This window comes from Delphinapterus leucas, chromosome 6 (assembly GCF_059928025.1).
Source record: "Delphinapterus leucas isolate spDelLeu-1000000601 "Yukka" chromosome 6, BTC_Dleu_Yukka2, whole genome shotgun sequence".
NCBI lineage: Eukaryota > Metazoa > Chordata > Mammalia > Artiodactyla > Monodontidae > Delphinapterus > Delphinapterus leucas.
Window position 1 is genome coordinate 66,821,374 of NC_143134.1, and position 25,414 is coordinate 66,846,787.

At 38.7% G+C, this 25,414-nt stretch overlaps 1 protein-coding gene across 1 annotated transcript in view; it reads left to right on the forward strand.

Moving 5' to 3' along the window:
- The window catches only part of LOC149748968 (receptor-type tyrosine-protein phosphatase delta-like), a 77,910-nt gene that overhangs the window by 7,146 nt on the left and 45,350 nt on the right, over positions 1–25,414 (forward strand). The window contains exons 3-5 of the mRNA XM_089912630.1: positions 10,355–10,530; positions 22,959–23,078; positions 23,593–23,747. Of these exons, the coding sequence (XP_089768756.1) occupies positions 10,355–10,530; positions 22,959–23,078; positions 23,593–23,747 (451 nt within the window). The remainder of the gene's footprint in view (positions 1–10,354; positions 10,531–22,958; positions 23,079–23,592; positions 23,748–25,414) is intronic.

Sequence of the window (25,414 nt, forward strand, 5' to 3'; positions counted from 1 at the left end):
AGAACATTACATCTGTCCCTCACAGGTGATCTACTTAGCGCAAATATCTTTTTATATATCTTCAACTTCTTATAAACTCAGGAATATCAATTAGTGGTAGATTATTAATTGTACTGCCTTGTAACTATCAAAAATTCAATCTATTACAGTCCTAGATAAAAAAAGTTTTGTTTTGTTTTGTTTGTAAAATAGAATTACTCTTCACTGCTGCCAGTACTACATTTCTATTAGTAGGACTTTAATTAACATTTCACTTTAAAAGTCATGTTGACATGGAACTTTTTAAAATCGTTGGCCAGGCCTAAATATAGAGCAAAATTCAAAACCCTCCTTTTAAATTCGACAACAAAGACAAGACGTTATGATAGACATGACGGACTGTCTTGGTATTTACCATGTGTTGGGCATCATGTCATAGATTTTTACACACAGTGTATAAAATCATGTATAGTTGTTATTTATAGTGTTCAGAACAACCTCAAATGCTAGTTGTTATCATCCAATTTAATAGACAAGGAAACTGTTAAACTTTAAAAAGTCAAGTAACTTGTTTATAATCATTAGCTAGTTACTGGCAGAGCCAAATTTTAACATGAGTCAGTTGGACTCAAGAAGCCTCTCCTCTCCAATAGGTCACTTAAGACTGTAGCCACCTTTGAATCATACTGGCCGAGCCTATACATATCAACCTAATTCAAAAACTGCCGTTTTTGGCTGGGATGACTGTCTAGGAATTTTGAAATATACATTGTGAAACACTTACGATAGAAATCTTAGAGCCAGAGGTCTTCAACTGTGTTCTTAGACTTCCGTCAAAGTGAATTTTTCCAAAGAACAAGCGATATATAAATGGCTTTCTGGTGGATTTTTTTTTATTTGTTTAATATTACTTTTTGAGGTATCTTAGGAAGAATACGAAATAAGAAGACAGAAACTAAATCCCAGTTTTAGCAGCTATGTGACCTTGGGCATGTAACTTAGTTCAGTTAACCCTTTGGGGGGAGCTTGTTCCTTCTGAGAATCTGATGAACATTTTAAATCCCACTTGCAAAGAAAAGGCACCTACACACTTTATCTGCATACTAATATCATAGAGTTCACAGACATACAATCTCTTTGCAAGCCCATTCTCCAGTTTAGGGCCCCCTGACTTTGGGTCTTTTGTTCTGGTTCTTCCTAAAATGAGAATGTATAAGATCCTTCCTGCTATTCCGAAAATTCTGAAGGTTGATTCTAAATCCAGGGATCATAGATAAATAGTAAATCTTGGACATTAAGAGATTACTCTTTTGAGGGGAAAAAAAAGCCCCACGCATTTAATCCAGAGGGTTTACTCAAATAGAATTATTGGCTGGTATGTGTCTCTCCTACTGCGCCAGGTTCAAATGGTCTTATCTAAAAGAGTTAGAAATGACAACGAATAAAGCGCTTCATGCCATATGCGTTTTTTAACACCAGTGCTTGTTAATCTGATAAAGGCAGCTTAGTAAAATATGGGTTTGTTTTATTTTTTTCTAGTTTTGGGGGAATATATTTAGTTTCAAACCATAAATATGCTTATTCACTTCATCTCTATAATGAAGAGGTACCTTCCTACAAGGGCCTGTGTATCTTTCAAGAACTACTTTCCTATTAAATCATCTTGCTTCTGAAGAGATTGTTTGGACGAGTTACTGTGCCTTGGTTTCCTCATCTGTGCAATAGAATTAATAGTAATACCTGCTTCCTGGAATTATTAGGAGGATTTAATGAACTAATGCATGTAAAGCCTTTAGATGAGTGTTTGGCACAAAGAAAATGCCTAATAAATATTGGGAACTATTAAAGTTATCATTGCTGTTATGAATTGTGTTACTACTATTGATAGATCCTTTTATCCACAGATGGAATTTCTTTTGTATATGATCTATGGGAAAATTAATAATATCCAAATGAGAAAGCTGCATATATTTGCAGCAGTCTGTGGAGCAGAAGAAAATATTGGTGCTTGATACATGGAAACGAGACCTATAATAGCATTACAAATTTCAACAAGAGGAAGAATGTGTTCTTTTAAATGGAAATCCAAAATGTATCGTCTGCTGTTTGATTTATGTAATAGGAGCAACTCAAGACAACTCCAACTGTAAATAATATAGATGATGTTACAACAACTTCATTATCTGTGAGATGCACAATTTAGCACCTTTAAAATGAGGAAGCAGCTCACAGAATCACTGCCCCTAAGATAAATCTAAATTTAAAAAGTAAAGAGAAGAAACTACTGATATTCCCCTGTACTATCGGTTCACCATCTGCCACTACACTTGTGCTCTACGTTTAAGTCCTGTCTTAGCTTCTTCTGTATAGTGTTGAAAGGTAAATCTCTACCGATTTGTTTAAAACAGCGGTCAGCACATGGTAACATTCTCCAGTTTCACATCTTATCCATGCTGTGAGTTATCTTTTCTTTTTTAACAGGCCATATCTAATAACCTGATATATTTTCAGTAAGTAAAAACAAACAAAAACAAACACAGGAAAATCAGTTAATACCATCTAGCCAACATTTTCTAATAAGCGTTTAATTATAGTGAATATAAATGTTCCATATGAAGCACTAACATTAAAGAATTAAAATTGTTTTCCTCAGTAAAGAATAGCTGTCATGATATTTCCCACATTGACTCAATAAATATGATTCCTTTTCCTCCCTCTTGGTTCATTCTCTCATTCTCTCTCTCTTTCTCTTTCCTCTCTCCCCCAATCCCAGACACTAATGACTAATCTGTGGGCACCTGTTGTTTGTTTTATTTTGCTCTTGAAATTCTATTTAAACTACTGAAGGAAGTTGGTTAGAATACATGCCTCATCTTAAAAAAAAAGAAAACAAGGCTAAATCTCATCCCATTATTGGTTGAGTTCATTTTTCTCACATTGTTCAGAACATCAAATGCTGAGTTAGCTCAATTTCTCTAACATTTTCAGTTTTCAAGTTAATTCTTTTTTTTTTAACATCGTAATTGGAGTATAATTGCTTTACAATGGTGTGTTAGTTTCTGCTTTATAACGAAGTGAATCAGCTATACATATACATTTATCCCCATATCCCCTCCGTCTTGTGCCTCCCTCCCACCCTCCCTATCCCACCCCTCTAGGTGGTCACAAAGCACCCAGCTGATCTCCCTGTGCTATGTGGCTGCTTCCCACTAGCTATCTATTTTACATTTGGTAGTGTATATATGTCCATGCCACTCTCTATTTAAATGGCATCTCTCTCCTGCATGCAGCAGAGCAAGTGGTGTGGGGATCTGTTATTCCCCAGCTCCTACCTCAGCCTGCACCTGTGGTGCTTCTTACCTAGAAAAGAGAAAAAGCATTTTTAAGGGATGGCTAGTTGTGTTGGTTTTTTCCTTTACTCTTGTTCCCAGGAAGCTAATCAAAGGGTAACTCAGAAAGCTCTATGAGTTTCTTTTTATCTCCATTTCTCTAGCTCAGTTATTGGGATTTTCTTTTCATTTGTATTGTACATCTATGCAGATTGTGCTAATGAATCTACACTTCATTACTCTGATGCTGCAGAGAAACCTAAGTCATCTGCGGAATGGCTCTGTTTTTAGAATATAGGCACAGGTTGTACATGGTTGGGAAGTTAAAAAATAATTATTTTTGTCCTCTCCGTTAATTTTTTTTAATATAGGAATTAGGAAGGGGCCTTCCAGATTTGGAATTACTTTTTGTCAGTAGAGTATTTAGGAATGACTAGGCTTATTTCATTTCTGTTTATCACATCGATCATAAGAACAAGTAGCATCCACTGGTATTTTAGATATTTCAAATGCATTGACTCATTTGACTCTCACAGGGGTTTTGGGTAAGGAGGTTATGAAAGTGCTGCTTGTATTTTAGGATATATATATGAGGGGACTGGGGCTCTGAGAGTTTCCTACAGACAGAGCTCCTGTCGTCATACTCTGCATTTCATTTTGACTACTTCATTGCTGAATAAAGCCCTACAATAATTGCATCCTTATTAACATAAGCTAAGTAGACCAAAACTCTGTGACTTGGCTGAAAAGGCATGCTTCGGTGGCCCAAAGTCTGCTTTATATTTCAGGGCAAAGTGCCCCCTAACCAGAAATCAGTTCCCTCTGTCAGAAGTGCTGATAAGTCCCCAACACGTGTAGCTAATCTTAGAATGCATTCAAAGACAATCCAATCGCCCACATCCTTCGCTGTAGCCACTCTCATGACCCAGCCTCCTCAGCAGTGCTGAGGAATAGAAAACCAGAGAGCAGAGGACGGAGAACATCGAGAGGGTGGAGGCTGGGTTCACGAGCTCTTTGAAACGTATCCCTTCCATTAACTCATTGTGGTGATGAGCTGCAGTGCCCACAGAGCAACGCACACTTCTAAAACAAATTGTCCTACATACGGTAGAAACATGGAGGGTCACTTGCCAAACTGCAGTCACATCCGGGGAAACTTTAGCAGATAATACACCGTGCCTTTGCAAGAAGCATTAGTTTTTTCTGGTATGTTGCGAAGAGAATCCTTCATTTTGCTAGTTCTGATGCAGCTGTGGGTGGCTGCTGTGGTGTAAGTGAAGGAGAAAGCAGGCCTGGGTCCCTTGAAATCAAATAAATTTTCTAGTAAGTTATTATTGGATTTCATTTTTCTATTTTCTGTTCTCTAGTTTTGCCATTGTCAGCAAACAAAGTAAACAGTTTTTTCTGCATTGTGGGTAGTAAAAATTACAATCTAGGTCTTAACTGGAAATTCGTTGTTGTTGGAGTTTTTCTTTTTATTTGTGGATTGAAGTGGTGGAGATGTTATTTACTAAATAGAAGATAGCTTTTGTGCTCTAGTGGATCCCGAGTACTTCCATCTTACAACAGGGAATAAACTGGCTTACTAAAAAAACAATTTCTTTTTGACACAAACTTCACAGAGCGTTTGCAGAGTGAAAGGAAACAAAAGTGCTGGAGTTTTGATGCCACACTGTAAGTTGGAACAGAGTCAGCCAGTGAACTGGAGGTCTATCTCCAGCTCTGTAATGCTGTAGTAGTTTGTCTTCTGGAGCCCTGGATGGCATCCCCCCTTCCCTCTAATGCTGCCTCTTACTGATTCTCGCCTCCACAATTCAAGGAAAGCTGCTTTTTCTGAATAGACTGCGTACTAGCCTAGTCCTACCCCCTCCTCTTGTTTTTGAATTTGTTTATTTTTTTATCCCACCAGGTTCTAATCAAGATTTGAAGTATCACTCACACCAAAAAAATCTCAGCACATCAGAGGTAGAAGCAATAGGAATCAGCTTGAACGATCATCAGAGCATGTTCCTACCTAATCTGAGAGCCACAAAGCCTCTATTTATCTTAAAATCTTCACAGAGATTTCTGAATCCAAGAAGGTTAAGAATACCACAGAGAGACATCTTATTTTAGAACTCAAAGGGACTTGAGGGAATCAATTTGTCCAACGCACCTTGTTTAGCAGATAAGCAGTCATAGGTCTGGACAAGTTGAACGGACTGCCCAAATGTCAAAGAGCAACCTACCAGCATGCTGCCCTAGACTGGAGTTCTGGTTTCCCGGTCAGTTTCTCTAAAGCCTTAGCATGTGCTTAGTATTGTTCCAAGAGGCACATATGACTTACCCCCCAGTGTGGGGTGACACAAAAGTACACACTTACCCCTTATGATTACTTAATTTCACATCAATAAAATAATTCGTGTACTATTTTGGGTCCTCCTTTTTTCACTTAACATCAGCGCTAAGGCCTTCATTATTAAATTTTTATAATTCTAAACACCTCTCAACAAGAGAAATCTTTTCAAATCAAATTATCTGCTGACCTGAAAAAGCTAATGCAAAGCGAGTTGTTTATTTTTTTTAACTGGACCCACATGACCCAATTAGTTCTCATAAAATTAACAAGGGGAAATAAAAACTTATTTTAACCCAGGCATGACAAAACAGCTCAGATAGTGTATTCTTTGACATTTCAACATGCTTTCGAGGTTTTAAAGCATTTCTCAGTATGAGTTAATTATTCATCACGAATATTCTTTCAAACCTAGTAGCTTTATCTTTCCGAGGATTCCTCTCCTTTTGTTAATATTCAAACACACAGGGGAACATTATTATGAAGCCCTAAAGTGTTAATCCCATGCTTAAATGAAGCAAAATGGCATTACCCCTGCATGTTGAACTCATGATAAATTCTCAGTTTTTCAGACAGAAAAACAGGGGAGCCCAAACTTCATGTCCAGGCTAAGTTTTCCACTGAAAGCTGTAACTGGCAATTCCCAGTGAATAAAACGAAAGCCTAAAACCTGGCCCATCCCTGTTTGAATAGCTGTTTGCTATGGCTCACTGTGCATGAAGAACACAGAAGCCCAGTTCTACCAATCATTCACCTCATCACAATATCTGTTAAAGCCTTGAGTTTTATAGCTCTTAGTTTGCCCAAAACACAAAGACCCAGTATAAAGCATGTAAGTAATAATTTTAAGCACCAGAAGAAATAACAGTCCATTAACTGATGAAATAGACTATAACACAGGAATGGGGAATATTGTGGGGTACAATATAAAGTCAAGATCTAGCCTCAGTATTCTCACTTGTAAGATTAGAATGATAAACAATTATTATTGGTGTTGGAACTGTTTACGTGACTTATTAATTGGAGAATACACATGAAACAATACATAGGAAATCATGAAAACTTACTTTTATAAATGAAGTAAAGCCATGGATGCCTAGGAAGAGCAAGTTTTAGATCTAAGCTGTTTCTCTTGGACAATGACATTAAGACCAACTGTCCAAGAGACAGTCCTACAGCAGGGCCAATCCTAAGATTTTGCCTATGATGAGCTTCAGACATGTTTTTTATGCTCTTGTTATTTTAATAACCCCTGCCCCTCAAAAAAAAAAAAAAGGCAAGGCACACCGTTACCATAGTTTTGGACGAAAGTCTCCTTGACTCCAAGGAATAAAAGGAATCAGCTAATTTATAGTAATCCTATATTCTTTCAGTTCTGCATTTTAACTTAGATTTCGATTCATCATAGCCCCAGAATTCAGTTAATTCTCACACACTCCTCTTGGATCAGTAGTGCATGCTGATTAGCGTTGCATTAGTGGAAAGCCAGCATGCTATTTTTTTTTTCCATTGGGATTGATTGAAAAATTGTTCTAAATATATCGCATTGAAAATTGAGGTCTCATCTACTTGAAATACACTGCTCTTTAATTTCAGATTCTGATATGGGGTTAATATTTTTTAGAAGGGCAAGCCACCACCATTTCTCAGATCTTTTCTCATTCCTCTTTCTACACAGCTTGTTATGTTGGGTTGTATGAATATAGGACACATTAGGCCTTAGAGCTTCTAGAGAGCATAGCCATCTCTCACATCTCCACATTGCAAAAGACATATGAGAGAACTTACTGGAAGTGTCTTTTTGCCAGAGTGTGTAAAGGGATTTGCCAGGAGGCTTTTATTCCAGGTACTACCTCCTCACAGACAAGTGTCAAAATAGAAGAGGAGCCTCACACTATTTTCAGGATATAAATTTGAGCCTAACAATTAGCTCTCCTAGGTATTCAATTATTGTTTTCAATTCTCTTCTTTCCAGAATATCAAGTCCCAAATTCTTAAAGTATTTGGTGATACAGTATGGATCCCAGGTGCCTAATAGTTTTCAGGCAGAATTTTTGTATTTTTATCCCTGGAAAATGCAACCATTATTCAGTATCAACCTATTCCCCCTAAAATATAACGACTTATTGTTCAAACTTGAGCAATATGTCAAAAACCAATTCATTACATAATAACTGATTAAAATTTGTGCAAGAATATAGGATAGGTCTGATTCCCCTCCTTTAGATATGAGTCTCACACCCACCTCCTCTGTCCTCAGATGTGTTGTTCAGATACATTAGTTATCATCCTTGATGAGAGAAAAATGGCATAGTGCCCAGCTGATGCATTTTCTGAGTCATTAAACCAGATTTCTCCATTTTTGAGTTTTCTTGGAAAAAAGTTTTCTGTATTTTGGTAGCGGAGTGAGGCTCTTAGCCAGAATTCTTTCTATCAATTCTCTAATGTTAACTGCTAAATTAAATTATTTAAAGTGGGCTTTTCCTGTATTATAATATAGACTCATTGGTGGCTCAGAACCAAATCCTGTGGACGTGTAGATGTGCGTGCTTCCCCAGTGGTTGTAACCTGAGGACTTTATTTAAACTGTCCTTTGAATCTACAGTAATTTGGTGTCAGGGAGGAATAGGATCTTTATCGACAAAGGGCTGCCAGAACCCCAACTGCTTCTTGAGTAGCTATAATAGATGAATAATGTTACAACCAACCGTGCATTTCAGTTTTTGCTCAAAAGGCTTTTCACTAATGCTGGTGGTATTCCATATCCATGTGTTCATCTTGGAGCCCAGCAGTTTCCATCTGACTTTCATTACTTTTTCTTGAGAGGATCAGTTTTACAACTGGAATCAGAAAAGCAGTCAAAGTAATTGCAAGTGGCAATCAGTGAAATAGAGTAATCTTAGCTTGGGAACATATGTTCCATTATAAAGAAAATATTCTTTTTTTTTTTTTTTTTAATAAATCCAAGACTAATATTTTCCCAGAGTAAGAAGGGACCATGTACAGGTTCTATTGCTACCTCCCTGTAAAGTGTTTGTTCCCCTTCAGGGATAGGCAACTCATTACCTCTGGAGGAAATCTATGCCCTTTCTGATTCTGACTTTTATTATACTGGAGATGAAATTCATCTCTCTGTAGTTACATCCTTCAGAACTAAAAGACTTGGGTCTCAACATAGTAAACTTCAACCTCTCTTCAGACACTTATGGGCAGCTCTTATCTCCAACCCCTATCTTTTTGCCAGGTTATAATATATATTCCTTTCTCATAAGGAATAGCTTTGATTTCCTTAATCATTCCAGCCACTCTTCTTGAAAGAAACTCAAACGTCCCCCCTATACCCCTTTTAAAGCTGTTGTGCTGAAGGAAAATTAGACTTTTAATCAGAATATCTGTATTACATTACAGCTGTGCTACTTATTAAATGTTAGAACGGAAGCACAAAATTTGCTCTTTTTGTCACTAGGGATAGCAAAGGTGAATAAAAGAGATGTGGTCTAGAGGCACATAAAACAAGCAATAAGCAAGTTAACAAACAACTAAATATGTCATTTCAATGTGTAATAAGTCATATAAAGAGTTGCCAAGAGGGTTCTTAGGTCCCAGGGTATCGAGGGCAGGCCTTCTGAGATGGAGGCTGAGTGTTTTCCGATGGGAACGAGGCTGAGAGTGTTGTAGGATGTGGGAGGGTACTAAGCTAGCAATGTTTTCTAACAAAGTCAGCGTCTAGAAGCAGGCCAGCGTCTAGAGTTTAGAAAGCGAGGAGGTGAGTGGGACAAGATGAGTCTGGAGAAGTACAGAGTTTAGCCATTGTTTAGTCTGGAGAGGTACAGAGTTTAGCCTTTGTTTAGTACAGAGTTTAGCCAGAGTGTAGCCATTGTTGAGAGTTTGGATTTTATTTAAAGTACAAGGGGAAGCCATTGTTGGCTTTGAAGAAGAGACATTACAGCGTCCGAAATATATTTTTAAAAATTGCTCTCATACTAGATAGAGAACAGACTGCAAAGGACAAAGCAGAAGCCGAACCACCAATTAGGAGGCAGTTGTCATAATCCCAGGAGAGATTTCATGTGATACAACAACCCGTTGAGGTTTAAACGAGAAGCAGTACCCTACAGAGGTTAAGACACAGATGTAGCAGACTGCCTGCCTATGATTAAACCAGACTCCACCAGCGTCAGCAAGCTCTGTGCACCTCGGTTCCCACCTCTGTGAAAGGAAGATCATGACAGAACTTCACAGAGTTGTGAGGATTAAAAGAGTTTATATATGAGTTTCCTCTCAGCTAAATCTGCAAAGAATTTCTCACTGTTATGACATGTTCCACCCTATATTGCATTTATTTTAGTTGGTTTTTGTCCGGAAACGAAGAAGAGAATGAGTGAGGAGAGTGACCAGATAATTGTTTATCCTCCTTTGCAAGCTATATTTTTCTGATGCAATGGAGAAAACAGCGTGTGAGAGAAAAGGCATTCTATGGACAATTGGTTGTGTTTTTCTTTCTTGGGAGTCCACTTTGTCACATGATAAATACAAACATTGCATTACTCTAACGTAATGGTCCCAATAAGACCTATTTTTGATCTTGTTTAAAACCCAAACTTTAATATAGTGTGACTCCTCTTAATATAACATTGTCATTAGGGCATGTCCCAGGCTGTTTTCTCTTGTGATATGTTCACCCCATTGAATAACACTCCTTGTTTTACAGGAATCCCAGGAAGTGACTATGTGAATGCTAACTACATAGATGGCTATAGGAAACAAAATGCCTATATTGCAACACAGGGATCTCTCCCCGAAACATTTGGGGACTTTTGGAGAATGATATGGGAACAACGGAGTGCCACAGTTGTTATGATGACAAAACTAGAAGAACGATCCAGGGTAAGGATGAATATCTACCTTCTCCCTTTCAAAATCTTCCCTCAGATAGTTCCTGCATTGCATATTTCATTCTGGTCAGAATCTAACCTGTCTTTAAGCTTTGACTTTGTAATAGACACTAATTGTGAATGAGCATCAACAGCTTAGATTAAACCATCCTTTGACATTCTTTTGCATCTTTCAAAAAGGAAATTCTCTCATGTTATGATGTGTGTGATCGCTAAAAGAAGAAAACAGCACTCAAAGAAGTAGACAACTTGGTCAGAAAAAATAAATATTAACTTGGACATCTTTGTAAAATCCACATTGAACAAGAACACACAGACTATGGGGGAGAATCTCACCATATACACTTCCCGATATTTTCAACTTTTTCTTTCTCATAATCTGCAGTGTAAAATCTAAAATTCTGTGAAAGAGGCTCTTTTTAAAAATTATTCAAATTAGCATAAATTAAGTCAGGGCAGCCAAAAAAATGATGTTGAGAAAACACATAAATGTGTAGAGGGCATTTTGTTAGTTTAGCCTTCTCCAAAATGAATAGATTTTAATAATGGAGTCATTGCTTAGTAAGGTCCAAGAAAGGAGTTTTATTCATCATATGGGTCCAATATTATGGAGCATGGCACATTAGTTAAATGCTCTTGATTTGCAAAACTAGAACATAATGGGTAAGCAGGATGCCATATTCCCAAGTGAATATGGCAAGTGAATATCGTAGCCATCTGATGAGAATCAATCTGTAACCTTGAGAATTTAAGGAACAAGTGAGTCTCTGACAAATCACTGAAGACAGCACATACTCTCACTGTATGGGGCCTTCGGGGCAGAGTTTGAAACCACTGGTAGAGGGCTCGTTCACTGGGGTCACAGTACTATCAGAAAGGATACTTAGAAGGAAGCCAAAGCCCAGCTCCCCATTTGTTGTGTGACAGTTGAGATTTTTCCAATGTTGTCCTAAGCTCAATACATGGCAGTTTCTCTTAGCCCCAGTATGTATATGAGAGAGGAGTTGTAAGCTGCTCAGGAGATTCATAAGGGAAAAGCTCAGACTTAGGAAAATATAAAAAGTCCCAGCTGTTACCTTAAAGCTGGGAAATCAATAGATATAGTGCACAACTTGTTTAGCAAACCTAAAAAGCAATCAGGTCTTTTCAAAATGTGAATTCTACAGAAATATTGAAATATTGTCTGAAAAGAATTTAGATAAAAACTTTGATGGCTGCGAAGACGTCTCTGTGTTATACTTTACATGCAAATGCCATTCAAAGTGGATGCAAATAGATCCATTATTGACTTGTACTCAGGGTAACCCCTATCTAGCAAGCCCTTGCTTTAAAAACAATCCCCCACCCAAATAATTATTGGATATAATCGTTAATCGTTCTAACAATGCCTAACATGTATTGGATACATTGATATTTTACAACAACCCATGAGATAAACGCTTCTGTGATTTCCACTTTATATATGAGTAAGGCCAGGACATTCCAGAAGGTCACCTAAGCTCATTCAGTTACCAAGGTCAGAGTGAGGAATTGAAGACAGTCTGTCTCCACAACATCTGTGCTTACCCACCAGGCCGTACTGTCTGTTAACACTTCTGTGAAGCGGAGACAGCTGAACTGTTATATTACAGCACACATGTAAATCCAAGCTACTCTGACTGTTCTGCCTGGAGATACTGGCTGGTAACAAGCAGTCATTTGCAAAAGCTGTTTTCAGTAAAACACACATTTTTATCTTGACACTGCAGGCCTTCATTAAGCCATGCACAGAAACTTGTTTTGAAATAACCGAATGGAATTCTGCCCCTTTTCTCCCTAATTGCTTCTAATAATAAAATTAGTTCTCACTGGCCCCACTGCCAGTGCAACATCTGATGGTAATGAGCAATTCTTGGCAGAAGGCATTGTGACTTAAATACCTACAGTTTATCTTTATATTGCAGGCTACCTTTTTTTCCCACCTCAGACAGAGCAACTTATTTGGAAGTTACTAAATGAGCCTCTGTTTGCTCTCTTCATTTAATTACTCTTTGCTCTTGCAAGTTAGCTTTCTCCTTTGTTAAATGACCTGAGGAGGCCAAGTAAAGTGCTGTCTTGTGATTTTTATTCTGCGGTGGTTCAGCCTATACCCAAACTTATGATGACGTGCATAAGCCAATATTTAGAAATCTCAGCCATCATCAACCTAATCATACAAATGAACCCTGACCCCCAAGGCCCAAAAAGGCATTTGTTCTCCAGTCTAGAACACTTGAGAATAAGGGACCAAATGCCCTAGAGAGAGCTAACAAAGCCCTGGTCCTTCAAATTATCTCACCCTGTCTTCATCTTCCTGCCTCACATCCTCCACTCCACCTTTCCCCTGTCCACTTGCTGTTTCCACCGAAGTCCCAGGGAGGAAGCGGAAAGCATTCCTGGATTCTCAAAACAAGAACACAGATTAAATTTTGCTATAAAAACAGTGTTATAAATAGTGGTTAGTTGTTGCTGAAATATACAGCTCCATACTTGGGGAACTTTGTGAGTTATGTGGGCTGACCTGGGGACTCAGTTCCCAACAGCCAAATTCAAAGTAGACGTAGGAACTAGCCTGGCTTTACTTAGAAACAGCCTGTAGTCCCTCTTATAAAGAGAGGAGGTCCAGGTAGTTTACACAAATCACCTCTCCAAGGGCTGAAGCTTGAAATTTCATTATTTGGATGAAGGCTCAGGTTCCTGAAATAATATTCATCCCCTTGGCTTGTTGAAAAAAAGAGGTGTGTGTGTGTGTGCGCGCATAAACACTTCTGTGTATTACAAGTAGGCAGGAATACCTGTTAACTGGAGTGGGAAAGAGAAAGGAAAAGGAAAGGGAAGAGAAGATAGCATGATATTACACAGAACTCCCTGGGGACACCACCACTAGCGGAAGCTACCTGACATAGTTCCAGGTAGGGGTGCCTTGCAGTCAAATGTCTGTGTTTAGATCCCGACTTTAGTGCATACTAGCTATGAGACATTGGGCAAGCTGCGGGACCCCTCAAAGTCTCCTTTCTCCTTTTTCGATTACGTGAAAGGGTTATGGTTATTGTGAGTATTCCCTGAGACAAGGAATGTGACACGGTGGCTCAGTGAGTCTACACTACTATTTTTTGGTTGAGATAGAGAAGTTGGAGGCTTTACCATTATAACTTTAGTCTCCCCTAAAGCTGGCTTCCAAATAATTCAGTTTTTGTTCCCAAATGAAATGAGTTTGTTTCTCTATGGTTGACAATGAATCCTAACCAAACTTAGAGTCACTGCACATGGCGAAATGTGCCCACTGTCCCCAGGATGGCACAACCATGCATCCTAGTCAAGAGGAGAGTGTAGCTCAGAACATGGGGTTCTCCTGCACTTGCCTTTGACAGAATCTCCCGAATGGAGACCCTGACACAGGGAATGTGTTAATCAGTCTGCAAAAAGACCACAATAGAACATTCTGGCTGCTACTTTCACATATCTTGAAGAATACAGTATGAAAATAGTGAGTAATGTCAACACGAGTTACATGTAGTAATAATTATCACTAAATATAATATATTCTTGATACCATATTTCCTTCTGGTTCGGTTTTTCATTCTCCTTCCTCATTCTTTTTTATTTGGTGATGCTAGGGAACTCTCCCTTTAAAACCTACCTCCTGTGTTTTCCACCCTCTTCTGTACCAAGGCTCACCCTCACCATCTCTCTGTGGTTGATACAGCAGCAGGGCTTGTAACCTTTGCTGAGTCAGAATAGTTCACTCAAGCAAAAGGATACTGGGTTCATTAGCATGTGTTAGACATTTCACTGGTCTTTTGTTAGAGAATTGACCCTTTTTAGCGTTTGGAGGGCTAAAGAAGCCCTTTACAAGTGTGAGGTATGGCTTAGGGCTTAAGGTGGCCATTTGAAAACTTAGGTTCTTTGATTTTTCAAATGCCATCACTCTCCCTCAAATGTGGCCTTGAAGGAATCCCAAACTTAAATCAGGAGACTATTTCCACGGTTGTACATTCACCACTTATCAACCCTGAAGAGAATATGTGTAAGTTGAATATTTTCTTTGAGTTTCATTAGAATGAATATATATATATATATATATATATATATATATATAAAGCTAAAAACTAGAGATTTTGAAGGTAAAATTTGATTGCTGCCTGAAAATGCACAGATCAGTTTATAGCCTTGTATACTGTTTGACATGAGGTACGGTTAGTGGGTTTTATTCCACAGTTTCCATCTTTTTTGCCAAATCCTCTCAAGTTCTGCAGAGTTCATTGATTCTGCAGCGAGTCATTCTTCTGACCCAGAATGTGGTCTCTAATTGTTTCCATGTTTCATAACATGCCAATAAGCACATGAATTGGTTTGGGCAACCACATGGAGGGAAGAAAAAGTTCGGAAAAAATGAAGCACCGGTAGGAGAGCAAAATGTATACAGCTGGGATTTCCACTCCAAGGGTGTTATTTGTGGGCAACTGGGACACATGGTTGGCAAGCCTCACTTGAAGAATTGGAGTCTCTGAGGTAGGATTTGCCAAGGTGATTCCTGGTCCAGGAAGCTCTATTATTTAGTGGGTGATTGTTCACTTTTTTTTTTTTTTCCTTTATCTATCTGTTTTTTGCTGTTTCTCTTCAACTTTGTTTCCCATCTTGAGGTATACAAGACAGAGGGAACGTGTACACCTGTGGCTGACAAATTCTTGAGCAGCCTTGATTAGTGTTAGAGGGTGAAATGGCTTCACCGAGGTTAAGGGATAGTTGGCTTTCACTTGTCTTCCCAGCCTGCCTTCAGTCAGTTCCCATAGTTGACACTTATTGTTGATTCATGTCTTGCAAGTTTTATAGTGGGAGTTGATTGACTTAAAGAGCGATTATTGTGGTGGTACTTACTGCTATAAATGTCAAGGATGGGAGTGAAATTTTGACACCCAAAAAATGGGACATGATTTGAACTGTCATCCAATGTGGACCACACTGATTAGTGGTAAAAGCATAGAATTAGAAGTGAAGAAGTCTATACTTGGTTTCCCAACTCTCTAAATCCCATCTTCTGTTCCCAAGTAGAGAACCAGACAACCCAGTTGATGGCATCCATTGCTAGAGCAGATCAAATGTTCTGTGCATCATGACTTACCTTAGGCCAGGAACAGGAAAATCCCTGCTCCAGTAAATATGGTTGTTTGTACTAATGAATGGAGGTTAGATGCTGTCAAGCCCAAAGGGACCAGGCTGGCATTAACTACACTATGGTAATAGTTTAGGGAGTTAAACTTGATGCTTGGCCAGTGGAGCATTTCTGACCTAAAGATCACTCACTCTTCCTGTGTCCTCTCCATTCCTCGAATGTCACCGTAGTAAATTTACCCCAACAGAGAGTGACAGTGAGCTGGAGACATAGTCACACTTGCTTCTGTGGCTGAAGGCAGTTCTGGGCAAAAAACAGCAAAAAAGGAGATTTTGATCAAACGTTTTCTTGTTTTTCTGTAAAACAAATCTTGAGATTCTTTTCAGATTATGAGGTCCTTTTGGGTTAAAAGTTGGCAGAATCCCGTTGAAGATTATAAATGGCAGTGTTATTGTTTTCATTGCCGTTATCGGTTTTGGAAGGCCCAGCCTTGGCCACGGGCAGACTAATTCTTGGCCCCTCTGGTTTGTCAAGGTTCGGTAAGTTTAATGGAGAGCAAATGCTTTCCAAATGCCAGGTCTGTGTCCTTTTCCAAATAGAACTGGAAGTGCCAAAGGCCTTGAACATTTAATTTCTCAAACTGCAGCCTAAAGCACTGCCTATCTAGGGCAACAGAAACTGCTTTTTCCTTAAGCAACTGTAGGGATGGCAGTGCAAACACTGCCTTTGAAGTCTGCCTGATGTATGGGATTGTTTTTGAAAAGTGGTGGATACTTAATGTATATAGGACACTGGCAACAAAAAGAATGATACTCATGTTGGCAACCTAAAGGATGTTTGGGTCCTTATCTGGCAAGTTCCACACTTTTGGTTTTCTCTTGTCAACAGACACAGTGTCAGATGAAAGAGAAAGAATCCCACCAATTTCTTAACTGTTTGTTCGCTTCCTGGATTTTCTACCTTCTTTGCCCATCCCCCCTCCTCTATTTAGAATGGCAGTCTACAGGTTCTGGCTCAAAACATTCCTGTTCAAGTGAATTAAGCAACACAGCCCAAGGAATGAGCTGGACTGGGTAGGGGAGATGCAGCTGTGCTCCCAGTGACATTGTGCAAAGCCCCTCTTATTCTCCACATTCATGTTTACAGCACTCCCAGGCTGGACTGTCACTTCTAAGATTTTTGAGAAGTGTGGATTAATTTCTATGCCCAGGCAAGGCAGATATTCAGCTAGTATGCACCAGTATAGTTCTACTGGGTGTTAAAATATTGAAATGTATCAGTACTGGCTGGTATACAAACATTATCTTTTTATTGAAACTTTGTCATCTAATGATATTTCTCAGTGGCAGTGACATTGGAGCATTGCTGGACCACAGGCAGCCACTAGGCAGACAAAGACAGACGCAGAGGTGCCAGTAAGGCTGCATGGAGCGCCCAGCCACTGCCAGGAGTGATTGGGGCTGAGGGGCAGACTCCACAGACCCAAACCATGAGGGAAGGGTTGATAGCCAAGTGCTCTCTGGACATGAAAGAGAGCCATTTCACACAATTTTCCTCTGGCTACAACAAAGTGCTAGACACTGGAGATATAATGGGAGAAATCATTGGAAAGTTCAGTGCAGCTCCCTCTGTTAACCCCTGGCAGACACGTTGTCTTATTCTGTTCGGGCTACAGTAAGAGAATGCTCTAGACTGGATGGGTTATAAACAACAGAAGCTTATTTCTCACAATTCTGGAGACTGGGAAGTTTAAGATCCAGGTGCCGCTTCCTAGTTCATAGAAAACTGTCTTGTTGTATCCTCATGTGATGGAGGGGTGACAGAGCTTTTATACAGCACTAATCCCATTCTATGAGGGCTCCACCCTCATGACCTATCACCTAGCAAAGGCCCCACCTCCTAGGGGCTTCCCTGGTGGCGCAGTGGTTGGAGGTCCGCCTACCGATGCAGGGGACGCAGGTTTGTGCCCCGGTCCGGGGGGATCCCGCATGCCACGGAGCGGCTGGGCCCGTGAGCCATGGCCGCTGAGCCTGCACGTCCAGAGCCTGTGCTCCGCAACGGGAGAGGCCACAACAGTGAGAGGCCTGCATACCGCAAAAAAAAAAAAAAAAAAAAAAAAAGGCCCCACCTCCTAATACCATCACATAGGGGATTAGTTTTCAATGAATTTTGAGGGGACACAAATATTCAGTCCATAGCATACATCAAACAAAAGGGAATATCAGGTTTTTAAATTAATAAATGGTTTAGAAAGTGTTTGGACAGTTCAATGAACTGATAAGCAGTTTTATAATGTATAATTTGGTTTACTTAGAGAATAATTTTTTCAACTTTATGGTTTTATTTATGAAAAGCTATTTATGCTGGTAGTCAAATGCTTTAATTTCACTCTCATTTCAAGTATTCCATTGCCCTTGATTCTCCTCTAAATAGTGGTCTGCAAAGAGAAAATGAAAAGGGGAAATACACAAACTAGGTAGTTTTGCCGTTTGAAAATAGATATGGCTAAATATTGATATTAGTTCAGTGGAGAGAATGACACTATTACTGCAAGAGAAGAGAATCATTGAGATGATATCTCCTTATTTTGGAAAAAACAGCTCAGCATATAATTCTTGTGTCCACTAAAATATATCCTAATATTTATCTGAAACTTTCATTATATCTTCCCTTATTAAATGTGTGTTGATAGTTGTGTGTTAACATTTCCTTTTTCCCTATATTAACCCTGATTTGCATTATCTAATGTTAACATACTGGCCACTCCTTATAGAAGAATCCTCTGCCCAAATTTACTAAATACTGATTTCCAGCCATTCTCAACAATAGTTATGGTTTTCCAGGTATCATTTATTGTCTATTCTAAATCCTTCTTTGGTTAAATAACCTGGCCCTAGGCAGGCTTTTCCAAATAACATGTGGCAAATGCATTTTGGTTCAGTGATGCTGGGACCCTTTGGAGGTATTGGTTTGTTGCATTTAGAATTCTGATGCTTCACCATGCTGCCATGCTCAATAAGGCTTTGTTAAATTGAAATGAGGACCTTTTGTTTTCATAAAGTTTTAGGCTATTTAAAAATAAGCCAACTTAGACCACAGTATAGTTGATTATAAAGTTGGCTTGCACGTGTTGAGTGCTCATGACGTGCCAGGCCATGTCCAAGATAAGCCATGTGGAAGTAAAAATGGAACTAGAAGGAGAGCATTTCCCCCTAAGCACAGTCAGCAGACCTGCTGGATCAAATCCTACAAGATAGGACTTCCCTGGTGGCGCAGTGGTTGAGAGTGTGCCTGCCGATCCAGGGGACGTGGGTTCGTGCCCCGGTCTGGGAAGATCCCACATGCCGCAGAGCAGCTGGGCTCGTGAGCCATGGCTGCTGAGCTTGCGCGTCCGGAGCCTGTGCTCCGCAACAGGAGAGGCCACAGCAGTGAGAGGCCCGCGTACCGCAAAAAAAAAAAAAAAAAAAACTCCCCCAAATTCAGCCAGGAATCTGAACTGTCTCATTCAGTTTAGGCCTCAAGTAGAGTTACTGGGCAATGTTTCTAAACCACAGCCTGGGTAGTGGGTTCTGTTCCTCTCCTTTTCTACCTCAGAGTCTAGCACATTCTCTTCTCACAGCAGACTGGGGTCCAGGTGCATTAAGGGAGTTGTTTGCAATCTCACAACTACCTACTTGAAAAAACAGGAAATGTAAACACACCTCCATATTTAGTCAGTAAGGCTGATGGATTGGGGGCAGGACTGCGTTTTTCACTATGACCGTCCCCATAGCCACTCACACCTTACCGTCCATCTAGAACATCCTAAATACATATCTGCTGGGATTAATAACATATTCATTTTTTTCCATTCAGAATGTTTATAACAACCACCACAAAAAAATTGAGAACATAATCTACTTAATAGTTAATAACAACTATTCCCATTGGATACCTATTTGTGTTGGCCATTGGGTTCAGAGTTTCAGGTGCAAGATTTTTGAGCCTTACAATAGCCCTGTCATGCTGGAGATAATCATTCCCATTTTATAGAAGAGGCCACAAGGCTTTGATCCTGGAAATAGAGAAGCAGCTTACTAGCCAACCAGTGAGACTGCCTGACCTTCCATGAATCAGTCCTGAAGGCCTCTTGTAGTCACTTCAGAATCACATAAGAAAAGACAGAAATCAGTATTTTTACTCACTAGCTTTGGCCTTCTCGTTCTATATACCCAAAGGGGAGCCTCCTACACTTCTCAGTTCTCACACTCAGCTCTACGAATGAAGCCTAACAAGTAGGAACTCTCTAGAAATACCTTCTGAGGTTTTTCTCCCAGGAAAAAAATGGTGGGGGAGGGGAGTGGTTATGGTCAAAAAAACATCTCAAGAGAGGAGAATGGAGCTAGTTCATCTGCATAACTGATTAGAAGGAAATAACTTCTATTATTTTCCCGCATCCTTTTAAATTTTTTCCTCACTAGACTTCTGACTCACTCTCTCTAACATTAAAATCAGAAATTATTTGTTTAGTGTACGGCTAAAAACGAAAGGCTTAAAGGAGTATTTGTCAGTAAGTCTAAGCCCTTAAATTTAGCCCTGAGAACTTGGGTGAAACCTCTGCAGGCTACTCAGAGAACAAGGTGGAGTGAAGAAGTGCCGGGGTCCTCGCTACTGAAGGAAAGAATGTGTTGCTGTAGCTGTTCAGATAGCTCAGGGAGCGCTTCTAATCCCACTGCTGAGACTGTATGTGTGCATGTGTGCAGGCATTAGAACGTTTATTTTTTCATAAACTCCCCTTGCGAAATATTTCCTGAGAGAAAACGGCAATGTTTAAATGTATTGGCTTCTTAAAAAATGGCTCCTAGTTTCTACAGTTGCACTTAAAACATTTTAGAGGATTTCTTTTAGTCAAGAGTAAGGTTAGAGTACATTATTTAAAATGAGTACAAGAACTTTTGTTTTATTCTTTTAGCTAAAAATGTTCACAACATTTACTCCTTATAGTAATGTTTTGTGGTAATTTTTTTTTCCTAAAGACGTCAGAGTCTAAGCCAAAAATAGCTGCAGTTCTTAAACTTATTACTAGAAGTATGAGAATAATTAGTATAAATTTAAGTTTTCCTACATCTTAGGTATGGAGTGGATTTGTAGATGGAAAGTCACTCAATAATGGGGTCATTTTTCCAGAGGTCACATAAAGGCTGGCTTATGGTTCTTTTTTTCCTTTTCCTTACCTCACCAAAAGGTCTGAGGATAACCAATTCCCAGCTTTGAAACATAATAACATTGAATTGTGTTCCGTACATTGTACAGACCTTCTAGTTCATTTTGTTGCATTAATTTGCCTGCCATAGCGGTGTTTGTCCTCGTGGGATTTGACCTGTTGGGTTTGATTTGAAAGGGTTGATGTCCAGCTGAAACTGTTAAATAATGTGTTTGAGTTTCTCTCTTGCTTCCTGAACTCAGTACATTGCTGGCATCCCTTCAATGCTGCAATAAGAGGCCTCCAAAGTTTCTTTTGTCTTTTGCAGCGAGACATCAACTTGACATCTATTTCATGGTTTAAAACGGAGCCTTTGACTTAATTTATGTGATTTTTTTTCCATCTGAATTATGGCTACTTAAGTAGTGTTGGCTCTCTTAGGGTAGTAGCCTTTGCTACTACCAGATGCGACTTGGGTTTTAATGGACGGCCAGAGGACATATAGAGGTACCCAACCCTGGTCTTGCTACATCAATATTCTCCTTAAAGAACTGTCTTTCCCTTGTGTTATTTTTAACTTAGAACATATGACAGAAATATAAAACAGAAGAATATTTTGTGCATCTAGAAAATGCAGGTCTTTTAAAAAAAATCTTAGTAAGACACAAAGTCTCCATTTTACTGTGAACCACTTTTGTTTGTTTTTCATAAAATAGATAATGTCTGTGTGGGTCTCACAGCTGAAATAAAGGCACAGAAGTCAAACCTCGAGAATGCAGTCTCTGCTTTACTATGTAACTGTACCTTTTTTATCTAGTCTAGGAAATTGTGTAGAGGATTAACCCTCTCCCTTTGCAGAACATCCAGTGTCTAGAAAGAGGCTGAGTCCTTTGAGCAGCAGATGCTTTAGGTGTGAAACAGAAAATTACAATATTATTCACAGAATGCTAGTAATATTTATATTCAACATAAAAGCAAATAATTATCTAGTAATTCTATTCACTGGGCCAAAAAATTCTAGTATCTATGGTAATAATGCCTCATTGCTTTTGTTTAAATCCAAAGATTGTAACTTTCACATATTTCTTTTTCAGGCAGAAGATGTACTTTCTAATATAAAATACTACTAGGTTTCTTTACCTAGAGAAATGTATTTTAGTTGGCTTCAATTAAGAAAATACTCCCATTTTTTTTTTCTCTTAATGTGATATAGAAAGGGTAAATATATTCTGATCTATGGTCTTACTAGAAAATACAGTGATGTCTTTGCTATTTTTCATTACTCTTTTTAATGCCCAAAGGACACATTCAGTAAATTTGTAGCTTACTGCAGACTTGGAGTTATTCTTTGTTGAATGTTGAACTAATTGGGTTGAAAACTTTTTATGCGCTTTTGTTGTTCAACTCCACATAATAATTGTAGATGATTCATCTGAAATGAATGGATTTTTAATTATTTAAACTTTGCCACTGCTAGCGTGTGACCCTCTGAGACTTTTTAAAGAACAGACAGCTCTTTTCCCCCTAGACTTTACAGATTTAATTTGTTTTTGATACACACACCATTTATATTATATTAAAAAATTCTATGTTGTCTGTTATACTTCGATAGATTTACAAATTATTTCTCCTTTTCGTTAAACAAGCATATTTGGAGATGGTGATAGCTCAAGATGAAATAGGTTGTGCCTTTTAAACCTTGATGGATGAACACTAACTATGTCACCATGTCATTTAAGTGCCTAAGTGTAACCTTTCTGAAATGATTCTTAATGTCTATCTCAGACAAATTTGTGTTTTCTTTTCAAGTACTCTGAAGTTTCAAATACCTCTCTCCTTATTTTACTCAGTGACAATCTGCAATTTATTTCTCTCCAGGAAAATTGAATCTGTTACTGCTTAGTATTCCTACCAGTTTGAAAAACGTGGTTTACATTGGCATCAGAGCAGCAATTTACATATATTGGGATAACAAGAATGCACGCCAGAAAACGATCAACATAAAACGAAATGCGGAAAAGCTGTTTTTCTTCAACAGCAACTCAAAGTAAAACTAATACAGAAATTGATGAGGATCTGCCCTGAATGTGTCACTTGTTTCTTCTAGGTGAAGTGTGACCAGTATTGGCCCAGTAGAGGCACAGAAACCCATGGGCTTGTCCAAGTGACGCTGCTAGATACCGTGGAGCTGGCCACGTATTGTGTTCGAACGTTTGCACTTTACAAGGTTTGCTTTTTATTTTTTTCCCTCCCTTTCCCCTTTCCATTATTTAAAGAAAGCTTCTTTTGAAAAATCGAATATCTCAAGGCTTTACTTAAATCTTGATTCTACTGGCAACAATGAAGAATGAAATAATTCTTCCATTATCGCTCAGCAATTTTTCTCCTTGTCTGGAGATTTATCAGTAAATATGGAACTCTTGCTCTGAATGAAAGTCTCAGCAAATGAAGAATAGGTGAAGAAGAACTAGTTCTTTCTGTAAAACGTAACAGAAGTGCTCTTGATAGTTAAACCTGAAAAATGAATGCTTCTCACCTAGGAATTTTGTCTTCCTGAGCAAATATTTGTCATTTACAAATTGCTTGAGGTTTATAACTCCAGAGTGTGTCTTCCCAAAGGATATAGGGTGGGGGAAGGAATTAAGATAGCACATCTTTGTGGTACCTCTTGCATGTTATTATTCATCATTACAACCTGAGGGTAGGAACACAGAATTTCAGCCAGTGTTCCTACTTCACAGAATGGTTCAAGTGAGAAGAGAGAAGTAAGACAATTCCAGTTCACCGCCTGGCCTGATCACGGTGTTCCAGAGCACCCAACACCTTTTCTAGCTTTCTTACGGAGAGTCAAAACCTGTAACCCTCCCGATGCAGGTCCGATGGTTGTGCACTGCAGGTAAGAACCTCTGAGAGCATTTTTCTCACAGTCAGAAGGTTTGTGGGGAGACAGAAAACCGAAGGATGCCTCATTGGATATTCTGTTTCCAACCTCTTGATACTCTGGGATAGCAACTGCCTTCGTAAAGAATACAGGTAGTCTTTTTTGGTCAAAGGAGGCCTCTACTAACATTAATAGGAAGGATTTCATACGGTGCATACCCGCCCTGGGAGATAAAGGCAACTATGATCCATGGTATTTTCTCTTTAGAGCAAAACTAAATATATTCTTTCAAAAAATAATATATGTGTGAATTGTTTGACAGGCTCTTGTGGGCTGGGCTGATACAACCTTTTTACTATTTATAGGGAAAAAGTGCCGAACAAAATATTGATAATATTGTAAACATACAAAAGCTTAGAGAGACAATTTCTTACTGCATATTAGTATTCTCAGGTCACATATGGAAAATATACTATTTTGAGCTTTAAAATTTTATTTAATAAAATATATACGAAGATCTATAGTTCGGAAGAATTTATTTTATGTACTTGGAGGTAATGAACCCATATTTCTCTTGAAATGTATAATTTATTATTTTGTACTTTTAATTCTAACATTCCCTATATCATCGCTCAGATTCTACTATATGTAAGTGTTCATACATTTTTAATACTAAACTGATTTCTTGTAGTTTCCTGGATTCCTCTCAAGTATCATTACTAACAGATTATTAAAGATATCTAGTCGGATTCTGTTTATTGCTATATAAATTACGGTTCATGTAACTTCATAAGACTTTTTTGTAACCTCAGTAATTCAAATATGAGAGAACACGGCTTCTTGCACAGATAAGTAAATTTATAGTTTGGAAGTACATAAAAGAGGAAAGGAAGCATCTATCATAAACCACTTCTATCATTACTTAATAGTATAACTTTCATTCACATCCCATATTATACTATAGCATAATGTAGTAGATCTTAGAAATAGGGTCTATTTTTATAAAAAGTTGGGGACAATGGATGGATCAGAATAAAAGCAATAAAATCCACCTGACTAATCCATGCTAGAGGGGTAATTGTTAAACAATGGCCTGGCAAATTCCAAGCAAGATAATGTTTAATTTCTCTTTTCCAGCATTTTTCCCCAACAAAAACGAATAATAACATTACCTTATATTCATTGAGTATTTTACAAATTGCAAAGCACTCCCCCACGCTTTACCGTGTTTGATGTTCTTAACAATGTCAGGTTGAGAAGAGAACATAAGAGAGGCTACAGGGTTTGATTCAAGTAAGATAGCTAAGAAGTTGGAGGTACAGTCAGCCTCACCTTATAATCAAGTTCTTGCTCCTCTTTAATCAGGACAGGGGCCTTTGAGGACCTGCCACTATGTTGCAGTTTTCTGCATGATTCTGAACCAGTATAAATTATTGTTATTAACTTGAGCAAATTATTATTAATTGAACAAATACTTTTGCATCATGAAATCAGATTTCTGGTTGGTTTCAGCAGGCAGTCTGTGTACTCTGTTATACATCTTTGCAGACCTCAAAGAGCCACTGAACCTGGTTACATGGTGCCCCTGCTCAGCACAAAATCAACTTGATTGTGAAGTTCACACATGAAATGGTTTCAGATGGAGTTTGGGCACAGGAGAGAAAACGGAGAGTTTGCCCTAA